At 43.1% G+C, this 25,819-nt stretch overlaps 1 protein-coding gene across 2 annotated transcripts in view; it reads right to left on the reverse strand.

The window, feature by feature from the left end:
* Positions 1-25,819, reverse strand: part of spab (space blanket) — a 118,950-nt gene that overhangs the window by 74,494 nt on the left and 18,637 nt on the right. For both annotated transcript variants that reach the window (XM_070087818.1, XM_070087817.1), the window contains exon 2: positions 9,811-9,897. In XM_070087818.1, the coding sequence (XP_069943919.1) occupies positions 9,811-9,893 (83 nt within the window). In that variant the 5' untranslated portion in view covers positions 9,894-9,897. The remainder of the gene's footprint in view (positions 1-9,810; positions 9,898-25,819) is intronic.

Genomic DNA, 25,819 nt, shown 5'->3' on the forward strand with positions numbered 1-25,819 from the left:
TCACAACATCAGTCACATACCATACAGTCATCACAACACCAGTCACATACCATACAGTCATCACAACACCAGTCACATACCATACAGTCATCACAACACCAGTCACATACCATACAGTCATCACAACACCAGTCACATACCATACAGTCATCACAACACCAGTCACATACCATACACAGTCATCACAACACCAGTCACATACCATACACAGTCATCACAACACCAGTCACATACCATACAGTCATCACAACACCAGTCACATACCATACAGTCATCACAACACCAGTCACATACCACACAGTTCGTCTCCACGCCACAGCGGAGGGGCTTAGGGTTAATTTATTGTTAACAAGGAAATATCACCTATCATGCCTCAGCCAATCATTCCTCAACCAATCATTCCTCAACCAATCATTCATCAACCAATCATTCCTCAACCAATCATGCCTCAACCAATCATGCCTCAACCAATCATTCCTCAACCAATCATTCCTCAACCAATCATGCCTCAACCAATCATGCCTCAACCAATCATTCCTCAACCAATCATGCCTCAACCAATCATGCCTCAACCAATCATTCCTTAACCAATCATTCCTCAATCAATCATACCTCAACCAATCATACCTCAACCAATCATACCTCAACCAATCATACCTCAACCAATCATGCCTCAACTAATCATACCTCAACCAATCATACCTCAATCATGCCTCAACCAATTATGCCTCAACCAATCATGCCTCAATCAATCATACCTCAACCAATCATGCCTCAACCAATCTTGCACCAACCAATCATACGTCAACCAATCATGCTCTGTATACTACAAACAATCATTCAGCTGAAGCAACGCTGTGCATCATGGCACTTCTCGGATACTGGCAGTGATACCCGGGAGACGGATGTCTTCCTTCGTTTTGACAACGACAAAATTTAACCACGGAACGGGGTGGGTTTTGAACCCCCGTATTCAAACCCCAATCGTTCTGTGGTTTGTTTGCAGCAGTGTTATTACGATTTCGTGTGACAACGACAGGAGCTGGGTGCCGTTTTTCCGACAGTCATGTGCTGGACGTACGACCAAGCGTAGTCGTGGCTTCCTTGGTCAGCGTCAAGTATTCAAGTCTTTTAGAAGAGACGACCCGAAATCTCCATCATTACCTTGTTCCAGCAAGGACAGATTTCCGGGCAAAATCTGCATTACGAATGCCGGGACACTTTCTGGCCAGGGAAGCCACGACCACTCTCGTTCCTACTCCAAGCACTTACTTGTCTGGGTATATAAGGAACATTCCTTGTTTTGCAAGCGAGACCACTGGACGAGCTACATCACAACAAGGTCCCTCAGCCTGGAAAAGAGTTCAGTTCCATGGAGTTCAACTCTTCTCCAGGCTGAGGGACTGACCATCTCAAATACTTTTTCTCCAAGGTTGATGGACTGATTACATCACCTTTATTTCACTACCACTGCTCACTCTGTATTTGACTGAAGAAGCCTACGGTGTAGGCGAAACGTTACATCAATAAAGATACCCAACTGCTGCACATGTGTCTTGATCTTCAGGATTCACGATCCATTAGGAATCAGTCAGGACGAACATCCTCCTCCGTTCTCTGAGGAAATATTCAGAAATTATTCCATAAGACAGTGAGAGAGTAAGCTGCCATAACAAACCACTTCTCGGTCTTTCTCGTTTAACTCTGGAGAGGCTTCATCCCACTTGCTACTCTTAGAGCATCAGTCCAGTTCTTCCAGGGAGAGAAAACCTCCTCTCGCCCTCGCAGCTCTTCCAGTAACGCGGTTTCATTTCGACCCCCCTGAACCTTTCCGTCAGGCATCGAACGCGTCAACCTTCCTCTTGCCCTGCACGGAGTGTCTCGACACTCAGGACAAACCACTCAACTTTACACTCAGAGTCTCGACACTCAGGACAAACCAGTCAGTTTCAAACTCTGAGTTTCTTCACTTATAAATCACATTTCCATTTCCTGGCACCACCATATTAAGCCGAGTCACCCCCTTCCCTCAGGTCACCCCTGCCAGTCAGGTCCCCCTCCCCCCTTCCCCTGCCGCTAGGCCGGGTCACCCCTGTGGAAAAGCGGAGGAAAGAAAGGGGAAGGAATTGAAAGAGAGGAGAGAAGAAAAAGGGACAGAGAGAAGAGGAATGTTACGAGATGGAAAAGGATTAAAATAGGTGGTAGGAGCAAGGTAGGTAAGAATGATGATGCAACTCTCTCTCTCTCTCTCTCTCTCTCTCTCTCTCTCTCTCTCTCTCTCTGTCTCTCTCTCTCTCTCTCTCTCTCTCTCTCTCTCTCTCTCTCTCTCTCTCTCTCTCTCTCTCTCTCTCTCTCTCTCTCTCTCTCTCTCTCTTTCTCTCTCTCTCTCTCTCTCTCTCTCTCTCTCTCTCTCTCTCTCTTACACACACAACACTCGCCTCAGACTACAAACACAGACTTAATTAACCCTGTAACCTCCACCAGCTTGTAACAACGAACAAAGTTAACATTTGCCTAATTAACCTGGACCCGCCAGAGGCCATTAACATTGAATATTTTAACAACGACCTTGTTATATTGCACTGTATTAACGTTACTTAACTCCCTTATTGAAAATTCTATATTGTTGTGTTGGATAGAGAGAGAACTCGCCGACAGGCTGGAGACCTGATGACTCGCCGACAGATACGACAAGACCCTGTGCACAGTCGATGCCTCGCTCCCAATGTTACGACATAGCTAGGGCGAAACATCGGCTCTCATTACAAATTAACTAAGCACAAAGTGACGTCTGGGCCAAATTTTACCCTGACCCAGGCGCACTCACTCACAAAATAGCCGATAGCGACAAAAAAAAAAAAAGGATTGATTCAACATCCAAAAATATATTGATTTTATATTTTATTGTAGATGTGTAGACCCAAATACTCTGGTAATATTAAAATAACTACGTAGATTCAGAAGTAAATATACACAAGGCGTGACCGGGGGGCGTCGATCCCTAGAACCCCTCTTCTGGTATATACAAAAATCAATTCTCCGTGTGGACAACTGAAACGTTTCAGGAAGACTTTATTTCTTTTTTTTGCATTAATGAGTAGTCTGAAGCCAAGACGAGTGCCTGAGAGTGCCATACCCCCGTCAGCCTGACAGCTACACTGGCTGAGAGTGTCATACCCCCGTCAACCTGACAGCTACACTGGCTGAGAGTGTCATACCCCCCGTCAGGCTGACAGCTACACTGGCTGAGAGCGTCATACCCCCGTCAGGCTGACAGCTACACTGGCTGAGAGTGTCACCAGCCCCCGTCAGTCTGACAGCTACACTGGCTGAGTGGGTCATCCCCCCGTCAGCCTGACAGCTACACTGGCTGAGAGTGTCATACCCCCCGTCAGGCTGACAGCTACACTGGCTGAGAGCGTCATACCCCCGTCAGGCTGACAGCTACACTGGCTGAGAGTGTCATAGCCCCCGTCAGGCTGACAGCTACACTGGCTGAGAGTGTCATACCCCCGTCAGCCTGACAGCTACACTGGCTGAGAGTGTCATACCCCCGTCAGGCTGACAGCTACACTGGCTGATAGTGTCATACCCCGTCAGGCTGACAGCTACACTGGCTGAGAGTGCCATACCCCCGTCAGGCTGACAGCTACACTGGCTGAGAGTGTCATACCCCCGTCAGGCTGACAGCTACACTGGCTGAGAGTGTCATACCCCCGTCAGCCTGACAGCTACACTGGCTGAGAGTGTCATACCCCCGTCAGGCTGACAGCTACACTGGCTGAGAGTGTCATACCCCCGTCAGGCTGACAGCTACACTGGCTGAGAGTGTCATACCCCCGTCAGGCTGACAGCTACACTGGCTGAGAGTGTCATACCCCCCGTCAGGCTGACAGCTACACTGGCTGAGAGTGTCATACCCCCGTCAGCCTGACAGCTACACTGGCTGAGAGCGTCATACCCCCGTCAGGCTGACAGCTACACTGGCTGAGAGTGTCATACCCCCGTCAGCCTGAAAGCTACACTGGCTGAGAGTGTCATACCCCCCGTCAGCCTGACAGATACACTGGCTGAGAGTGTCATACCCCCGTCAGGCTGACAGCTACACTGGCTGAGAGTGTCATACCCCCGTCAGCCTGACAGCTACACTGGCTGAGAGTGTCATACCCCCCGTCAGGCTGACAGCTACACTGGCTGAGAGTGTCATACCCCCGTCAGCCTGACAGCTACACTGGCTGAGAGCGTCATACCCCCGTCAGGCTGACAGCTACACTGGCTGAGAGTGTCATACCCCCGTCAGCCTGACAGCTACACTGGCTGAGAGTGTCATACCCCCCGTCAGGCTGACAGCTACACTGGCTGAGAGTGTCATACCCCCGTCAGCCTGACAGCTACACTGGCTGAGAGTGTCATACCCCCCGTCAGCCTGACAGCTACACTGGCTGAGAGTGTCATACCCCCCGTCAGCCTGACAGCTACACTGGCTGAGAGTGTCATACCCCCCGTCAGGCTGACAGCTACACTGGCTGAGAGTGTCATACCCCCGTCAGCCTGACAGCTACACTGGCTGAGAGTGCCATACCCCCGTCAGCCTGACAGCTACACTGGCTGAGAGTGTCATACCCCCCGTCAGGCTGACAGCTACACTGGCTGAGAGTAATATACCCCCGTCAGGCTGACAGCCTCACTGCCTGAAAGTGTCATACCCCCGTCAGGTTGACAGCTACACTGGCTGAGAGTGTCATACCCCCCGTCAGGCTGACAGCTACACTGGCTGAGAAAGCCACACCCCACGTCAAACTGACAGCCACAGTAGATGCTCCGGCTGTCTGTGAACCCCCAAAAGCTCATCTGGGTTTAGAGCGTGAGCCTGGCTCATTACTCACTGTCCTTCATTCATTATATATGCCAGAATTTATATCGATGCTATTTATATATGCCCTGATTAATATTGATCAAGTGTTGTAATATAATACTAATACTAATAATAATAATAATAATAATAATAATAATAATAATAATAATAATAATAACAATAATAATAATAATAATAATAATAATAATAATAATAATAATAATAATAATAATAATAATAATAATAATAATAATAATAATAATAACAATAATAATAATAATAATAATAATAATAATAATAATAATAATAAATAATAATAATAATAATAATAATAATAATAATAATAATAATAATAATAATAATAATAATAATAATAATAATAATAATAATAATAATAATAATAATAATAATAATAATAATAATAATAATAATAATAATAATAATAATAATATATTTCTACACGTACATGTACAAGGTATACAGACCATAGCTGATATCAGTGACATACTACTATATAGAAAGTCCCTTGTTATGCAGAGCATTTCGGGAAATTAGGTCAATTTTGTCCCCAGGATGCGACCCACACCAGTCGACTAATATCCAGGTACCTATTTTACTGATGGACGAAAATGGGCAGCAGGTGCCTCAAGGAAACAGGCCCTAAGGGAGGGTAGACGGCCCGTGATGATGGTCATTCACAGAGTGAGTGTGGAGATCCATGGTTGTACACACACAGACTTGTAACTTACCTTTCTAGGTACCTATCCATGTAACTCCCTATGTACCTACCTATGTATATACCTATGTCTCTGGCCGTGTACCTACAATATATGGGTCCCTACACCTCTCTCTCTCTCTCTCTCTCTTGTTCCTACTCTCTGTCTGTATATTTTTCTAACGCGTACCTACATATCTACCCAATAATGGTCTACCATCCACCCGACCACCAACCACCGACCACCTACCACCCTCAAACCACCCGCCCACCAACCACCATCCACAAACCACCCACCCACCACCCACAAACCACCCACCCACCACCCACAAACCACCCACTACCTACCACCCACCCACAACCCATCTACCACCCACAAACCACCCACTACCTACAACCCACCCACAACCCACCTACCACCCACACGCCACCCACACGCCACCCACCCACCACCCATCACCCACAAACCACCCACAAACCACCCACCCACTACCCACAAACCACCCACTACCTACCACCCACAAACAACCCACCCACCACCCACAAACCACCCACTACCTACAACCCACAAACCACCCACCCACCACCCACAAACCACCCACTACCTACCACCCACAAACAACCCATCTACCACCCACAAACAACCCACTACCTACCACACACCCACCCACCACCCACTTCAGCCAGTTCACCTCCCAGCTTTAAGCTCTTAAAGCGTAGACACAGACAGCACTGTCTGTGAACTTTCATGAAGGGGGAGGGGAGGGAGGGGAGGGAGAGAGGGAGGGAGGAGGGAGATGGGAGAGGGGAGTGTGCCTTGAAAGGCTTTTGATCCACGGAAATGAATCAACACACACAGAGAGACACACACATGACCAGGGTAGTAGATGGTACCATGGTACACACATAGTGTGGTAGACACATAGTGTGGTAGACACATAGTGTGGTAGACACATAGTGTGGTAGACACAGTGTGGTGGATACATAGTGTGGTAGATACAAAGTGTGGTAGGTACGGCGTGGTAGACACATAGTGTGGTAGATGCAATTATGGTAGATACATAGATGTAGGTAGACACAGTAGTGGTAGATGCATAGTGTGATGCGCAGTGTAGTGAATACAGTGGATTGGATCTGAGTGAAGTGGACACAGTGTAGGTAGGATACAGGTGTAGGTAGACACATCAGTAGTGGTGAATTACATAGTGTGGTAGACACAGAGTATGGTTGGATACACAGTGAGGTAGACACAATGGTGTCATTAGATACACAGTGTAGGTAGAACTTTACCCATACAATTGGTAGATACATAGTGTAGGTGAACACATAGGTATGAGGTAGGATACAGTCAATTAGTAGGACACATAGTATGGTGAAGTACACAGTGTGGTAGACACATAGGTGTGGTAGATACATGGTGGTGAGTGGACACATGGTATGGTAGATACAAATATGTGGTAGATAATATAGTGTGTGGTAGATACATATGCAGATAATATTAGTATGGTAGATACACAGTGTGGTAGACACATAGTGTGGTAGATACATAGTGTGGTAGACACATAGTGTGGTAGATACATAGTGTGGTAGACACATAGTATGGTAGATACACAGTGTGGTAGACACATAGTGTGGTAGATACATAGTGTGGTAGATACAAAGTGTGGTAGATACGGTGTGGTAGACACATAGTGTGGTAGATACATAGTGTGGTAGACACATAGTATGGTAGATACACAGTGTGGTAGACACATAGTGTAGACAGCCATTTCTATCTGCTGGTTTCATAATCCGCGGAACTCGGTGCTGCCCTCTCTAGGCCTGCCCAGGTCAGTGGGATGCTGGGCCCACTCTCTCTCACTTCAAGGCCTACCCTCTCTCCGGGCACAACTGCTCCCCTCCACGGACTGGCTATCGGTCATTCCCTCACTTTGCCCGTTGTGTACTCACTGCATTCCAATTAAAGTCAAACTAGTCCACGGCCGTATCTTTGCTACCTACGCTACCCCCTTCGGCACTACACCGCTGTTCAAGAGCAAGAACAGCAATAACAGTGGTGACAGCGGAGTCAACGGCAGAGTGAACCTTCTTCTCGAGGTGGAGGGGTCGACGCCAGTAAGCATCCGTCGTCATCCAACGCACCTGCTAGCCTAAGGAGTTGTCTGTTACTCCCAGCGTCTTGACGGGGCCTGAGATAGATCTTCCTTCTAGATTTTCCCACAAAATCTGGACATAGGCGTCACGGTGCCATCTCCTGCCTTAGCAGTCACGTGTTCACCTCATCGCCCTCTCTACAGCCCCTCAACTCTCCAGCACCCTTCTTCTGCCTCCTACAGCGTCCCTACGCCTTTCTCAGCTACAAGAAGTAGAGGTGAGGTCGTCTTAGTGTGTTGGCTTCGCATGCGTTGCAAAGCCACAATCAGACTCACGCTAATGACAACCCGTCTATTTCTTCACCCACTACTGCTACTGATGACAGTCCAGTAAGGCTCCATACTTATGTTGATAAATTAGACACATGTGCAACTCTTGGGTATCTTTATTGAGGAAACGTTTCGCCACACAGTGGCTTCATCAGTCCATACGTAGGAGAAACTTGAAGAACAGGAAGAGAATGAGGTAATCAGTCCCTCAACCTTGAGTCGATGTGTTCAGTCCATCAATCTTGAATAGTATAGAATGGTATTCTATTCAAGATTGATGGACTGTACATCGACGCTGCTTGAGGACGATTACCTCATTCTCCTCCTGTTCTTCAAGATTCTCCTACGTATGGACTGATGAAGCCACTGTGTGGCGAAACGTTTCCTCAATAAAGATACCCAAGAGTTGCACATGTGTCTAATTTATCAACATGTCGGTTCTCTGAACCATTCATCTACAAATCCATACTTATGGCCTGAGACCCAGGACAACAGTCCATTTATGTGACATTGACGTACCTACTGACTTGTCCGACTCCTACGCTAGCTATGCTAATTGTTTGCTTGCAGAAATAGTGTTATTGTAGGTATGTGCAACCAGTGTCTCTTTTAAAGCCTGTATTAAGGTCAGGGCAGTGCCTCCCTTTGAGTCATATTTCACACCTTTCGAAATGTTACCGTCAGCCATTGTTTGCAGATGTGAGGATGCAACAGCGTTCGTGGACGAGTAGTCCAGCCTGATGTTTAGCTCTGCAGACAACCTGTATGTAGAAGATTTTAGTTCCAGTGCTGACGTCTCCTGGCTCTGTCCTCGATGAAGCTGCGCGGGCAAACCAGTTTTCTCTTCCCTCGGGATGGAAGAGTTTTTCTTGCCTGCTGTGTTTTATGTCCATTTTTTATTTACGAGTGAGCGAAAACCAGTCCCTCGCTGGGGTAGCTATTGTAAGTAATTCTTTCACACCTTCGGGCCCACCAGTATTGTCACGTCGGGACGACGCGAGGTGCGTGGCCGAGCAAATGTAGACAGCCATTTCTATCTGCTGGTTTCATATTCCGCGGAACTCCGGTGCTGCCCTCTCTAGGCCTGCTCAGGTCAGTGGGAAGCTGGGCCCACTCTCTCTCACTTCAAGGCCTACCCTCTCTCCGGGCACAACTACTACCCTCCACGGACTGGCTATCGGCCATTCTCTCACTTTGTCCGTTGTATACTCACTCCATTCCAATTAAAGTCAAACTAGTCCACGGCCGTATCTTTGCTACCTACGCTACCCCCTTCGGCACTACACCGCTGTTCAAGAGCAAGAACGGCAGCAACAATAGTGTAGTCGATACATAGTGTGATACATACATAGTGGTAGATACATAGTGTGATAGATACATAGTGTGATAGATACATAGTGTGGTAGATACATAGTGTGGCAGATATAGTGTGGTAGATATCGCTTGGGCTCATATCCAGAGTACCAGCTACTGCCAGGACTCACACCCAGAATACCAACTACTGCCAGGACTCACACCCAGAATACCAACTACTGCCAGGACTCACACCCAGAGTGCCAACTACTGCCAGGACTCACACCCAGAGTACTAGCTACTGCCAGGACTCACACCCAGAGTACCAACTACTGCCAGGACTCACACCCAGAGTGCCAACTACTACCAGGACTTACACCAAGAATACAGGCTACTGCCAGGACTCACACCCAGAGTACCAACTACTGCCAGGACTCATACCCGGAGTGCCAACTACTACCAGGACTCACACCCAGAGTACCAACTACTGCCAGGACTCACACCTAGAATCCATAACGACTCACCTGCTGAAGATGTAACCCCAGCCGGCAGCAGGTGACCAGCAGGAAGCCAGCAGAACCAGCAGACCCAGCACAGCAGAGCGCATCTTCCTGCGGACACATACCAGAGGAAACCTCAGTTAGAAACGATACATATTGGAAGCTCAGTTTAAGCGGATTCATAATGACAGACATTCAGTTTAAGCGGATACATAACAGCAGAAAAGCTCACTTTAGATGCATACATTCCATAGAGTCGTCCAATTTAAGCGCATACATTCTAGAGAGACACTCCATTTGAGCGGATCCATAATACGAAAACCTCAATTTAAGCGGATACATACTAGAGACACAATATAAGAGGATACATACTAGAGAGACACTCAATATAAGGGGATACATATAGAGAGACGCTCGATTTAAGCGGATCAGCAATGCAAAAATCACTTTAAGCGGATACATACTAGAAAGTCACTCGATAAAAGCAGATACATACTATCAGAGAGACACTCAATATAAGCGGATACATACTAGAGACACAAAATAAGCGGATACATACTAGAGAGACAATGTAAGCGAATACTTACTACTAGAGACAATATAAGCGGATACATACTAGAGAGACAGTATAAGCGGATTAATACTAGAGACAATATAAGCGGATGCATACTAGAGATACAATATAAGCGGATACATACTAGAGAGACAATATAAGCGGATACATACTAGAGAGACAATGTAAGCGAATACATACTAGAGACAATATAAGCGGATACATACTAGAGAGATACAATATAAGCGGATACATACTAGAGAGACAATGTAAGCGGATACATACTAGAGACAATATAAGCGGATACATACTAGAGAGACAATATAAGCGGATACATACTAGAGACAATATAAGCGGATACATACTAGAGAGACAATATAAGCGAATACATACTAGAGAGACAACGTAAGCGGATACATACTAGAGACAATATAAGCGGATACATACTAGAGAGATGCAATACAAGCGGATACATGCTAGAGAGACAATGTAAGCGGATACATACTAGAGACAATATAAGTGGATACATACTAGAGACAATATAAGCGGATACATACTAGAGAGACAAAATATAAGCGGATACATACTAGAGACAATATAAGTGGATACATACTAGAGACAATATAAGCGGATACATACTAGAGAGACAAAATATAAGCGGATACATACTAGAGACAATATAAGCGGATACATACTAGAGAGATACAATATAAGCGAATACATTCTAGAGAGACAATGTAAGCGGATACATACCAGAGACAATATAAGCGGATACATACTAGAGAGATACAATATAAGCGAATACATACCAGAGAGACAATGTAAGTGGATACATACTAGAGACAATATAAGCGGATACATACTAGAGAGACAATATAAGCGGATACATACTAGAGACAATATAAGTGGATACATACTAGAGACAATATAAGCGAATACATACTAGAGAGACAATGTAAGCGGATACATACTGGAGACAATATAAGTGGATACATACTAGAGAGATACAATATAAGCGGATATATACTAGAGAGACAATGTAAGTGGATACATACTAGAGACAATATAAGTGGATACATACTAGAGAGATACAATATAAGCGGATACATACTAGAGAGACAATGTAAGTGGATACATACTAGAGACAATATAAGTGGATACATACTAGAGAGATACAATATAAGCGGATACATACTAGAGAGACAATGTAAGCGGATACATACTAGAGACAATATAAGCGGATACATACTAGAGACAATATAAGCGGATACATACTAGAGAGACACAATATAAGCGGATACATACTAGAGAGACAATGTAAGCCGATACATACTAGAGACAATATAAGCGGATACATACTAGAGAGATACAATATAAGCGGATACATACTAGAGAGACAATGTAAGCCGATACATACTAGAGACATATAAGCGGATACATACTAGAGAGACACAATATAAGCGGATACATACTAGAGAGACACAATATAAGTGGATACATACTAGAGAGACACAATATAAGCGGATACATACTAGAGAGACACAATATAAGTGGATACATACTAGAGAGACACAATATAAGTGGATACATACTAGAGAGACACAATATAAGTGGATACATACTAGAGAGACACAATATAAGCGGATACATACTAGAGAGACACAATATAAGTGGATACATACTAGAGAGACACAATATAAGCGGATACATACTAGAGAGACACAATATAAGTGGATACATACTAGAGAGACACAATATAAGCGGATACATACTAGAGAGACACAATATAAGCGGATACATACTAGAGAGACACAATATAAGTGGATACATACTAGAGAGACACAATATAAGCGGATACATACTAGAGAGACACAATATAAGCGGATACATACTAGAGAGACACAATATAAGTGGATACATACTAGAGAGACACAATATAAGTGGATACATACTAGAGAGACACAATATAAGCGGATACACACTAGAGAGACACAATATAAGCGGATACATACTAGAGAGACACAATATAAGTGGATACATACTAGAGAGACACAATATAAGCGGATACATACTAGAGAGACACAATATAAGTGGATACATACTAGAGAGACACAATATAAGCGGATACATACTAGAGAGACACAATATAAGTGGATACATACTAGAGAGACAATATAAGCGGATACATACTAGAGAGACACAATATAAGCGGATACATACTAGAGACACAATATAAGCGGATACATACTAGAGAGACACAATATAAGCGGATACATACTAGAGACACAATATAAGCGGATACATACTAGAGAGACACAATATAAGTGGATACATACTAGAGACACAATATAAGCGGATACATACTAGAGACACAATATAAGCGGATACATACTAGAGAGACACAATATAAGTGGATACATACTAGAGACACAATATAAGCGGATACATACTAGAGAGACACAATATAAGCGGATACATACTAGAGAGACAATATAAGCGGATACATACTAGAGAGACACAATATAAGCGGATACATACTAGAGAGACACAATATAAGCGGATACATACTAGAGAGACACAATATAAGCGGATACATACTAGAGACACAATATAAGCGGATACATACTAGAGACACAATATAAGCGGATACATACTAGAGAGACACAATATAAGTGGATACATACTAGAGACACAATATAAGCGGATACATACTAGAGAGACACAATATAAGCGGATACATACTAGAGAGACAATATAAGCGGATACATACTAGAGAGACACAATATAAGCGGATACATACTAGAGAGACACAATATAAGCGGATACATACTAGAGAGACACAATATAAGCGGATACATACTAGAGAGACACAATATAAGCGGATACATACTAGAGAGACACAATATAAGCGGATACATACTAGAGAGACAATATAAGCGGATACATACTAGAGAGACACAATATAAGCGGATACATACTAGAGAGACACAATATAAGCGGATACATACTAGAGAGACACAATATAAGCGGATACATACTAGAGAGACACAATATAAGCGGATACATACTAGAGAGACACAATATAAGCGGATACATACTAGAGAGACAATATAAGCGGATACATACTAGAGAGACACAATATAAGCGGATACATACTAGAGAGACAATATAAGCGGATACATACTAGAGAGACACAATATAAGCGGATACATACTAGAGAGACACAATATAAGCGGATACATACTAGAGAGACACAATATAAGCGGATACATACTAGAGAGACACAATATAAGCGGATACATACTAGAGACACAATATAAGTGGATACATACTAGAGAGACACAATATAAGCGGATACATACTAGAGAGACACAATATAAGCGGATACATACTAGAGAGACACAATATAAGCGGATACATACTAGAGACACAATATAAGTGGATACATACTAGAGAGACACAATATAAGCGGATACATACTAGAGAGACACAATATAAGCGGATACATACTAGAGAGACACAATATAAGTGGATACATACTAGAAGCAATATAAGTGGATACATACTAGAGAGACACAATATAAGCGGATACATACTAGAGACACAATATAAGTGGATACATACTAGAGAGACACAATATAAGCGGATACATACTAGAGAGACACAATATAAGCGGATACATACTAGAGAGACACAATATAAGCGGATACATACTAGAGAGACACAATATAAGTGGATACATACTAGAGAGACACAATATAAGCGGATACATACTAGAGAGACACAATATAAGCGGATACATACTAGAGAGACACAATATAAGCGGATACATACTAGAGAGACACAATATAAGCGGATACATACTAGAGAGACACAATATAAGCGGATACATACTAGAGAGACACAATATAAGCGGATACATACTAGAGAGACACAATATAAGCGGATACATACTAGAGAGACACAATATAAGCGGATACATACTAGAGAGACACAATATAAGCGGATACATACTAGAGAGACACAATATAAGCGGATACATACTAGAGAGACACAATATAAGCGGATACATACTAGAGAGACACAATATAAGCGGATACATACTAGAGAGACACAATATAAGCGGATACATACTAGAGAGACACAATATAAGCGGATACATACTAGAGAGACACAATATAAGCGGATACATACTAGAGAGACACAATATAAGCGGATACATACTAGAGACACAATATAAGCGGATACATACTAGAGAGACACAATATAAGCGGATACATACTAGAGACACAATATAAGCGGATACATACTAGAGAGACACAATATAAGCGGATACATACTAGAGAGACACAATATAAGCGGATACATACTAGAGAGACACAATATAAGCGGATACATACTAGAGAGACACAATATAAGCGGATACATACTAGAGAGACACAATATAAGCGGATACATACTAGAGAGACACAATATAAGCGGATACATACTAGAGAGACACAATATAAGCGGATACATACTAGAGAGACACAATATAAGCGGATACATACTAGAGAGACACAATATAAGCGGATACATACTAGAGAGACACAATATAAGCGGATACATACTAGAGAGACACAATATAAGCGGATACATACTAGAGAGACACAATATAAGCGGATACATACTAGAGACACAATATAAGCGGATACATACTAGAGACACAATATAAGCGGATACATACTAGAGAGACACAATATAAGCGGATACATACTAGAGAGACACAATATAAGCGGATACATACTAGAGAGACACAATATAAGCGGATACATACTAGAGAGACACAATATAAGCGGATACATACTAGAGAGACACAATATAAGCGGATACATACTAGAGAGACACAATATAAGCGGATACATACTAGAGAGACACAATATAAGCGGATACATACTAGAGAGACAGTATAAGCGGATACATACTAGAGAGACACAATATAAGCGGATACATACTAGAGAGACACAATATAAGCGGATACATACTAGAGAGACAATATAAGCGGATACATACTAGAGAGACACAATATAAGCGGATACATACTAGAGAGACAATATAAGCGGATACATACTAGAGAGACAATATAAGCGGATACATACTAGAGAGACACAATATAAGCGGATACATACTAGAGAGACAATATAAGCGGATACATACTAGAGAGACAATATAAGCGGATACATACTAGAGAGACACAATATAAGCGGATACATACTAGAGAGACAATATAAGCGGATACATACTAGAGAGACAATATAAGCGGATACATACTAGAGAGACACAATATAAGCGGATACATACTAGAGAGACAATATAAGCGGATACATACTAGAGAGACAATATAAGCGGATACATACTAGAGAGACACAATATAAGCGGATACATACTAGAGAGACACAATATAAGCGGATACATACTAGAGAGACAATATAAGCGGATACATACTAGAGAGACACAATATAAGCGGATACATACTAGAGAGACAATATAAGCGGATACATACTAGAGAGACAATATAAGCGGATACATACTAGAGAGACACAATATAAGCGGATACATACTAGAGAGACAATATAAGCGGATACATACTAGAGAGACACAATATAAGCGGATACATACTAGAGAGACACAATATAAGCGGATACATACTAGAGAGACACAATATAAGCGGATACATACTAGAGAGACACAATATAAGCGGATACATACTAGAGAGACAATATAAGCGGATACATACTAGAGAGACAATATAAGCGGATACATACTAGAGAGACAATATAAGCGGATACATACTAGAGAGACAATATAAGCGGATACATACTAGAGAGACAATATAAGCGGATACATACTAGAGAGACAATATAAGCGGATACATACTAGAGAGACAATATAAGCGGATACATACTAGAGAGACACAATATAAGCGGATACATACTCCAGGGGCAACTCACTTAAAAAGTTTTGTTGTTTTTAACTTTCATAATTTCCGCGATAATATTTTGTTTCGTGTTATTGTCGCGTCTATTGTTACGATGATGCTCTTTTGTTTGATACTGTTGTTACGTTTATAACTCTGGTGATGCTCTTTTGTTTGATACTATTGTTACGTTTATAACTCTGGTGATGCTCTTTTGTTTGATACTGTTGTTACGTTTATAACTCTAGTGATGCTCTTTTGTTTGATACTGTTGTTACGTTTATAACTCTGGTGATGCTCTTTTGTTTGATACTGTTGTTACGTTTATAACTCTGGTGATGCTCTTTTGTTTGATACTGTTGTTACGTTTATAACTCTGGTGATGCTCTTTTGTTTGATACTGTTGTTACGTTTATAACTCTAGTGATGCTCTTTTGTTTGATAATATTGTTACGTTTATAACTCTGGTGATGCTCTTTTGTTTGATACTGTTGTTACGTTTATAACTCTAGTGATGCTCTTTTGTTTGATAATATTGTTACGTTTATAACTCTGGTGATGCTCTTTTGTTTGATACTGTTGTTACGTTTATAACTCTAGTGATGCTCTTTTGTTTGATAATATTGTTACGTTTATAACTCTGGTGATGCTCTTTTGTTTGATACTATTGTTACGTTTATAACTCTGGTGATGCTCTTTTGTTTGATACTATTGTTACGTTTATAACTCTGGTGATGCTCTTTTGTTTGATACTATTGTTACGTTTATAACTCTGGTGATGCTCTTTTGTTTGATACTATTGTTACGTTTATAACTCTAGTGATGCTCTTTTGTTTGATACTATTGTTACGTTTATAACTCTAGTGATGCTCTTTTGTTTGATACTATTGTTACGTTTATAACTCTAGTGATGCTCTTTTGTTTGATACTATTGTTACGTTTATAACTCTAGTGATGCTCTTTTTTTTTATAATATTGTTACGTTTATAACTCTAGTGATGCTCTTTTGTTTGATACTATTGTTACGTTTATAACTCTGGTGATGCTCTTTTGTTTGATACTATTGTTACGTTTATAACTCTGGTGATGCTCTTTTGTTTGATACTATTGTTACGTTTATAACTCTAGTGATGCTCTTTTGTTTGATACTATTGTTACGTTTATAACTCTAGTGATGCTCTTTTGTTTGATACTATTGTTACGTTTATAACTCTAGTGATGCTCTTTTGTTTGATACTATTGTTACGTTTATAACTCTAGTGATGCTCTTTTTTTTATAATATTGTTACGTTTATAACTCTAGTGATGCTCTTTTGTTTGATACTATTGTTATGTTTATAACTCTGGTGATGCTCTTTTTTTTTTATAATATTGTTACGTTTATAACTCTGGTGATGCTCTTTTTTTTTTTATAATATTGTTACGTTTATAACTCTAGTGATGCTCTTTTGTTTGATAATATTGTTACGTTTATAACTCTAGTGATGCTCTTTTGTTTGATACTATTGTTACGTTTATAACTCTGGTGATGCTCTTTTGTTTGATAATATTGTTACGTTTATAACTCTGGTGATGCTCTTTTGCTTGATACTATTGTTACGTTTATATCTCTGGTGATGCTCTTTTGCTTGATACTATTGTTACGTTTATAACTCTGGTGATGCTCTTTTGTTTGATAATATTGTTACGTTTATAACTCTGGTGATGCTCTTTTGTTTGATAATATTGTTACGTTTATAACTCTGGTGATGCTCTTTTGTTTGATAATATTGTTACGTTTATAACTCTAGTGATGCTCTTTTGTTTGATACTATTGTTACGTTTATAACTCTGGTGATGCTCTTTTGTTTGATACTATTGTTACGTTTATAACTCTGGTGATGCTCTTTTGTTTGATAATATTGTTACGTTTATAACTTTGGTGATGCTCTTTTGCTTGATACTATTGTTACGTTTATATCTCTGGTGATGCTCTTTTGTTTGATAATATTGTTACGTTTATATCTATGGTGATGCTCTTTTGTTTGATAATATTGTTACGTTTATATCTATGGTGATGCTCTTTTGTTTGATAATATTGTTACGTTTATAACTCTGGTGATGCTCTTTTGCTTGATACTATTGTTACGTTTATATCTCTGGTGATGCTCTTTTGTTTGATAATATTGTTACGTTTATATCTCTGGTGATGCTCTTTTGTTTGATAATATTGTTACGTTTATAACTCTGGTGATGCTCTTTTGCTTGATACTATTGTTACGTTTATAACTCTGGTGATGCTCTTTTGCTTGATACTATTGTTACGTTTATATCTCTGGTGATGCTCTTTTGTTTGATAATATTGTTACGTTTATATCTCTGGTGATGCTCTTTTGCTTGATACTATTGTTACGTTTATAACTCTGGTGATGCTCTTTTGTTTGATACTATTGTTACGTTTATAACTCTAGTGATGCTCTTTTGCCTGATGGATTATTTATACTAATAATTCAGGCCCAAAAAGGTAAGAATCACTCTTGTTAGGATAAAAATTTCCATAGATATACTGAATGACGGGTTTAATTATTCGTAAAATAAATGACTTACTGGGACGTATTTCGTGCACAACTGAAGCTCTAGTGTGGTAACTGAAGCTCTAGTGTAATTAACTGAAGCTCTGATGTATTAACTGAAGCTCTGGTGTGATAACTGAAGCTCTGGTGTGTTAACTGAAGCTCTGGTGTATTAACTGAAGCTCTGGTGTGTTAATTGAAGCTCTGGTGTGATAACTGACGCTTTGGTGTGACAACTGAATCACCGGAGTGATAACTGAAGCTCTTTGTGATAGCTGATGCTTTGGTGTGACAATTGAAGCTCTGGCGTAATAACTGACGCTCCAGTGTGTTAACTGAAGCTCCAGTGTGATAACCGAAGCTCCAGTGTGATAACTGAAGCTCTTGTGTGATAACTGAAGCTGAGGTGTGATAAGCTCTGGTGTGACAACTGAATCACCGTAGTGGTAACTGAAGCTCTGATGTGATAACTGAAGGTCCGGTGTGATAACTGAAGCTCTAGTTACATTTGAACGTCGGAGTAACTACTCTACAAATGTAATTAGTCGCAGAGTAATAATTTGAAAGTAACTTTGGCAAATGAATGTTAAGTGAAATGTGGATGTTGATCCCCGTAGAGTTGACTACACGTTCATGACCCTGTGCTGTCTTCAGCAGCCAGCTGAAGGAGTCTTCGGCAGTTTGCTGAAGGAGTCTTCAGCAACCTGCTGAAGGAGTCTTTGGCAGTTTGCTGAAGGAGTCTTCAGCACCCAGCTGAAGGAGTCTTCGGCAGTTTGCTGAAGGAGTCTTTGGCAGTTTGCTGAAGGAGTCTTTGGCAGTTTGCTGAAGGAGTCTTCAGCAACCTGCTGAAGGAGCACTCAAGACTGTACATCACTCAACCCAGGACTTTGTACATCACTCAACCCAGGACTTTGTACATCACTCAACCCAGGACTGTGTACATCACTCAACTCAGGACTTTGTACATCACTCAACTCAGGACTGTGTACATCACTCAACTCAGGACTTTGTACATCACTGAACTCAGGACTGTGTACATCACTCAACTCAGGACTGTGTACATCACTCAACTCAGGACTGTGTACATCACTCAACTCAGGACTGTGTACATCACTCAACTCAGGACTGTGTACATCACTCAACCCAGGACTGTGTACATCACTCAACCCAGGACTGTGTACATTACTCAACTCAGGACTGTGTACATCACTCAACTCAGGACTTTGTACATCACTGAACTCAGGACTGTGTACATCACTCAACTCAGGACTGTGTACATCACTCAACTCAGGACTGTGTACATCACTCAACTCAGGACTGTGTACATCACTCAACTCAGGACTGTGTACATCACTCAACCCAGGACTGTGTACATCACTCAACCCAGGACTGTGTACATCACTCAACCCAGGACTGTGTACATCACTCAACTCAGGACTGTGTACATCACTCAACTCAGGACTGTGTACATCACTCAACCCAGGACTGTGTACATCACTCAACCCAGGACTGTGTACATTACTCAACTCAGGACTGTGTACAACACTCAACCCAGGACTGTGTACATCACTCAACCCAGGACTGTGTACATCACTCAACCCAGGACTGTGTACATTACTCAACTCAGGACTGTGTACAACACTCAACCCAGGACTATGTACAACACTCAACCCAGGACTATGTACAACACTCAACCCAGGACTGTGTACAACACTCAACCAAGGACTGTGTACAACACTCAACCAAGGACTGTGTACAACACTCAACCCAGGACTGTGTACAACACTCAACCAAGGACTGTGTACAACACTCAACCAAGGACTGTGTACAACACTCAACCAAGGACTGTGTACAACACTCAACCAAGGACTGTGTACAACACTCAACCCAGGACTGTGTACAACACTCAACCAAGGACTGTGTACAACACTCAACCAAGGACTGTGTACAACACTCAACCAAGGACTGTGTACAACACTCAACCAAGGACTGTGTACAACACTCAACCAAGGACTGTGTACAACACTCAACCACTGTGTACAACACTCAACCCAGGACTGTGTACAACACTCAACCAAGGACTGTGTACAACACTCAACCAAGGACTGTGTACAACACTCAACCCAGGACTGTGTACAACACTCAACCAAGGACTGTGTACAACACTCAACCCAGGACTGTGTACAACACTCAACCCAGGACTGTGTACAACACTCAACCCAGGACTGTGTACAACACTCAACCCAGGACTGTGTACAACACTCAACCAAGGACTGTGTACAACACTCAACCAAGGACTGTGTACAACACTCAACCCAGGACTGTGACTGTGTACAACACTCAACCAAGGACTGTGTACAACACAACACTCACACCACCAGGACTGTGTACAACACTCAACCAAGGACTGTGTACAACACTCAACCCAGGACTGTGTACAACACTCAACCCAGGACTGTGTACAACACTCAACCCAGGACTGTGTACAACACTCAACCCAGGACTGTGTACAACACTCAACCCAGGACTGTGTACAACACTCAACCCAGGACTGTGTACAACACTCAACCCAGGACTGTGTACAACACTCAACCCAGGACTGTGTGCAACACTCAACCCAGGACTGTGTACAACACTCAACCCAGGACTGTGTGCAACACTCAAAACAAACCCACAATGACCTTTAGCAGTCAGTCTCTTTCTCTCTCTTTATATCTCTCTGACCTTTATCTCAGTCACTCTAAATGACTTTTTCAGTGTGACCTAATTCTCTCTCTCTCTCTCTCTCTCTCTCTCTCTCTCTCTCTCTCTCTCTCTCTCTCTCTCTCTCTCTCTCTCTCTCTCTCTCTCTCTCTCTCTCACACACACACACACTTTCCAGTGGTTTCTCGCTTACATCGTCCAGGAATCCCATTATATATTTGGACAATGTTGTGTTTCTCGTGTCGTCGTGGTTTACGTCAGGTCGTCAAGTACTCAGCCACAGACGTAAACACACGAACGTCAACAGACGAAAGAAAATGCCTTGTAAATAGCGAGTAAATGTCCTCTGCGTTGTTAATGTTGAAACACAAATTACCCGCACGTACAAGAGAGGAGTTTACTACGACGCTTACGACCGAAATGTCGTCGTAAGCTCCTCTCTACTACGTCCGGGTAATCTGCGTATTGTTCCAGTGACGGTATTGTGCCTTTTTTGTTATCTGCTAAATCAGCGAATCCTAACTCCTGTTTTCTGTGTCCGTGGTTGACCCAACTACAAATGTCCGTGGTTCACCCAGGTACAAGTGTCCGTGGTTCACCCAGGTACAAGTGTCCGTGGTTCACCCAGGTACAAGTGTCCGTGGTTCACCCAGGTACAAGTGTCCGTGGTTCACCCAGGTACAAGTGTCCGTGGTTCACCCAGGTACAAGTGTCCGTGGTTCACCCAGGTACAAGTGTCCGTGGTTTACCCAGGTACAAGTGTCCGTGGTTCACCCAGGTACAAGTGTCCGTGGTTCACCCAGGTACAAGTGTCCGTGGTTCACCCAGGTACAAGTGTCCGTGGTTCACCCAGGTACAAGTGTCCGTGGTTCACCCAGGTACAAGTGTCCGTGGTTCACCCAGGTACAAGCTTCCGTGGTTCACCCAGGTACAAGCTTCCGTGGTTCACCCAGGCACAAGTGTCCGTGGTTCACCCAGGTACAAGTGTCCGTGGTTCACCCAGGTACAAGTGTCCGTGGTTCACCCGGGTACAAAGCTTCCGTGGTTCACCCAGGTACAAGCTTCCGTGGTTCACCCAGGTACAAGTGTCCGTGGTTCACCCAGGTACAAGTGTCCGTGGTTCACCCAGGTACAAGCTTCCGTGGTTCACCCAGGTACAAGTGTCCGTGGCTCACCCAGGTACAAGCTTCCGTGGTTCACCCAGGTACAAGCTTCCGTGGTTCACCCAGGCACAAGTGTCCGTGGTTCACCCAGGTACAAGCTTCCGTGGTTCACCCAGGCACAAGTGTCCGTGGTTCACCCAGGTACAAGCTTCCGTGGTTCACCCAGGCACAAGTGTCCGTGGTTCACCCAGGCACAAGTGTCCGTGGTTCACCCAGGTACAAGCTTCCGTGGTTCACCCAGGTACAAGCTTCCGTGGTTCACCCAGGTACAAGCTTCCGTGGTTCACCCAGGCACAAGTGTCCGTGGTTCACCCAGGTACAAGTGTCCGTGGTTCACCCAGGTACAAGTGTCCATGGTTCAACCAGGTACAAGTGTCCGTGGTTCACCCAGGTACAAGTGTCCATGGTTCACCCAGGTACAAGTGTCCGTGGTTCAACCAGGAAAATAAGGCACCAGAGGACAAAACGGACACTGAAAAAGTAATGAGCTCAGGAAATGAGACGAGGAGACAGAAAGGAATTTTTTTCAGACTAAGGAGAGAGAGAGAGAGAGAGAGAGAGAGGGAGAGAGAGAGAGAGAGAGAGAGAGAGAGAGAGAGAGAGAGAGAGAGAGAGAGAGAGAGAGAGAGAGAGAGAGAGAGAGAGAGAGAGAGAGAGAGAGAGAGAGAGAGAGAGAGAGAGAGAGAGAGAGAGAGAGAGAGAGAGAGAGAGAGAGAGAGAGAGAGAGAGAGAGAGAGAGAGAGAGAGAGAGAGAGAGAGAGAGAGAGAGAGAGAGAGAGAGAGAGAGAGAGAGAGAGAGAGAGAGAGAGAGAGAGAGAGAGAGAGAGAGAGAGAGAGAGAGAAAGAGAGAGAGAGAGACCAGCTAGCAGCACCTCTAACTCGCATCTTTCAGCACTGCCTAGTACAGTGTAAATGGCCCTCTCTATGGAAAGAGGCAAATGTAGTCCCTGTTCACAAAAAGAAGAGCAGGGCAGAAATCAGCAACTACAGACCAGTGTCACTCCTGTCAATCACTAGTAAAATCCTTGAGACAATAATCTCAAGACAAATGACAGAGTTTTTTGACTACCACTCACTACTTTGTGATCGTCAATATGGCTTCAGGAAAGGTTACTCTGCTGTTGATCTGTTAAACCTCTCCACTAAGTGGCACCAGTCACTGGATGAATCCAAAGTCAGCTGTTTGGTAGCGCTGGACATTGCTGGTGCTTTCGACCGGGTGTGGCACCAGGGCCTCTTAGCAAAACTTCAAGCACTGGGAATTGCAGGCTCTACACTATGTCTCCTCAGTGATTACCTTCATGGTAGATATCTAAGGGTAGTTCTCAATGGAACGGAATCAGCAAGACATCCTATTGGGGCAAGTGTTCCACAAGGAAGCGTGCTGGGACCATTGCTATGGAATGTCTACTTCAACGACCTTCTTCATCTCATCCCAGAATCCCACGCATATGCAGACGACTGTACACTGGCATTCACTTATCCAAGAGAAGAAATGCCAGCTGCTCTAAGCTACATCAATCACCAGCTGAGAGCTATATCAGCTTGGGGAAATAGATGCAAGTAACATTTGCACCTGAGAAAACGCAAATGATAATGGTCTCTAGGCACCATGATGGTAATGCTGGTGCAGTAGTAAGGATGAATGGGAGGGTGTTGGCACCTGGAGAAGAAGTTGATATCCTTGGGGTGAAATTTGACTCCAAACTAACCATGTTGTAAATCTTGCAAACAAGGCAGCCAGGAAGCTTACAGCACTTCGCCGTATCTCGCATCTACTTGACAGTAGGGGTTGCAAGATTCTGTACGAGGCACAAGTACGCTCACACCTTGAGTATGCTCCACTTTCTTGGTTTGCCGGCCCCTTCCCTCTCATCTGCGACTGCTCGACAGAGTAGAGAACAAAGCAAGACGTCTCATCTCTCGCCTGGACCCATCCTGGATAGATCTGCCATTTCAGCAGAGCCTTCAACACAAGAAAGATGTGGGTGGCCTTACTGTTATGTACAAGGCCAATATTGTCAAAGTACCACACTTGGATCCACTTCGAGGACAGCGTGAAACAAGCTTTTATGCCACAAGACGGGCAGAAAGCAGCAACTTCACTCCGGCTGTACCCTTCTCCAGAACATCACTCCATCTGAGATCATACATACCCAGGATGACTCGAGTATGGAACACATTCGTACAGCATAACGATGTCAACGAGATAAAGTCAGTTGATCAAATGAAAATGCTGGCCCACAGATGGCTCCAACTTCATCCTGTTCCCTACTTGTATGTCTCATAACAATAAAAATGCTTTCAAATGAGCTGATGTAGTTAACAGCTCTTAGCTTGCCAATAAAGTTAGGAATCCTTAACCTGTAAATAGCTGTCAATAAAGCTAGGGATCCTTAACCTTGTCAAACCCTGTGTAAAAAAAAAAAAAAAAAAAAAAAGAGAGAGAGAGAGAGAGAGAGAGAGAGAGAGAGAGAGAGAGAGAGAGAGAGAGAGAGAGAGAGAGAGAGAGAGAGAGAGAGAGAGAGAGAGAGAGAGAGAGAGAGAAGGGAGAACTTCAAGATGAAGAAGATAGGTGTGGGAGGACTTAATGGCGCAGTTAGGGGAAGTTATCATGAGAGACTAGAGAAGGAAGTTATCATAAGAACATAAGAAAGGAGGAACGCTGCAGCAGGCCTGTTGGCCCATACTAGGCAGGTCCTTCACAGATCCATCCCACTAATAGAATATTTGCCCTCATAAGAACATAAGAAATAAGGAACACTGCAACAGGTCTACTGGTCTATGCGAGGCAGCTCCAATTCTCCCCACCGGCTTTAGCCAATGCCCTGACCTAGTGAGGTCAGACACGTCGCTTAGGGGATTAGCACTGCGTCCGACCTAGTAGCTAATCAGGTCCATTTCACACCCACCCACACCCACTCATAAGAACATACGAACACAAGAAAGAACACCGAAGCAGGCTCACTGACCCACGCGAAGCAGGTCCATGTCCCCCCACCGGATTAGCCCAATGACCCACCTAGTCAGGTCACTTCCACTTAAGGAAGGAGCACGGCATCAGACCTAGTAGCACAAGCTAGTCAGGTCCAACTCACACCCACCC

The sequence above is a fragment of the Cherax quadricarinatus genome, chromosome 23, assembly GCF_038502225.1.
Source record: "Cherax quadricarinatus isolate ZL_2023a chromosome 23, ASM3850222v1, whole genome shotgun sequence".
Lineage (NCBI taxonomy): Eukaryota > Metazoa > Arthropoda > Malacostraca > Decapoda > Parastacidae > Cherax > Cherax quadricarinatus.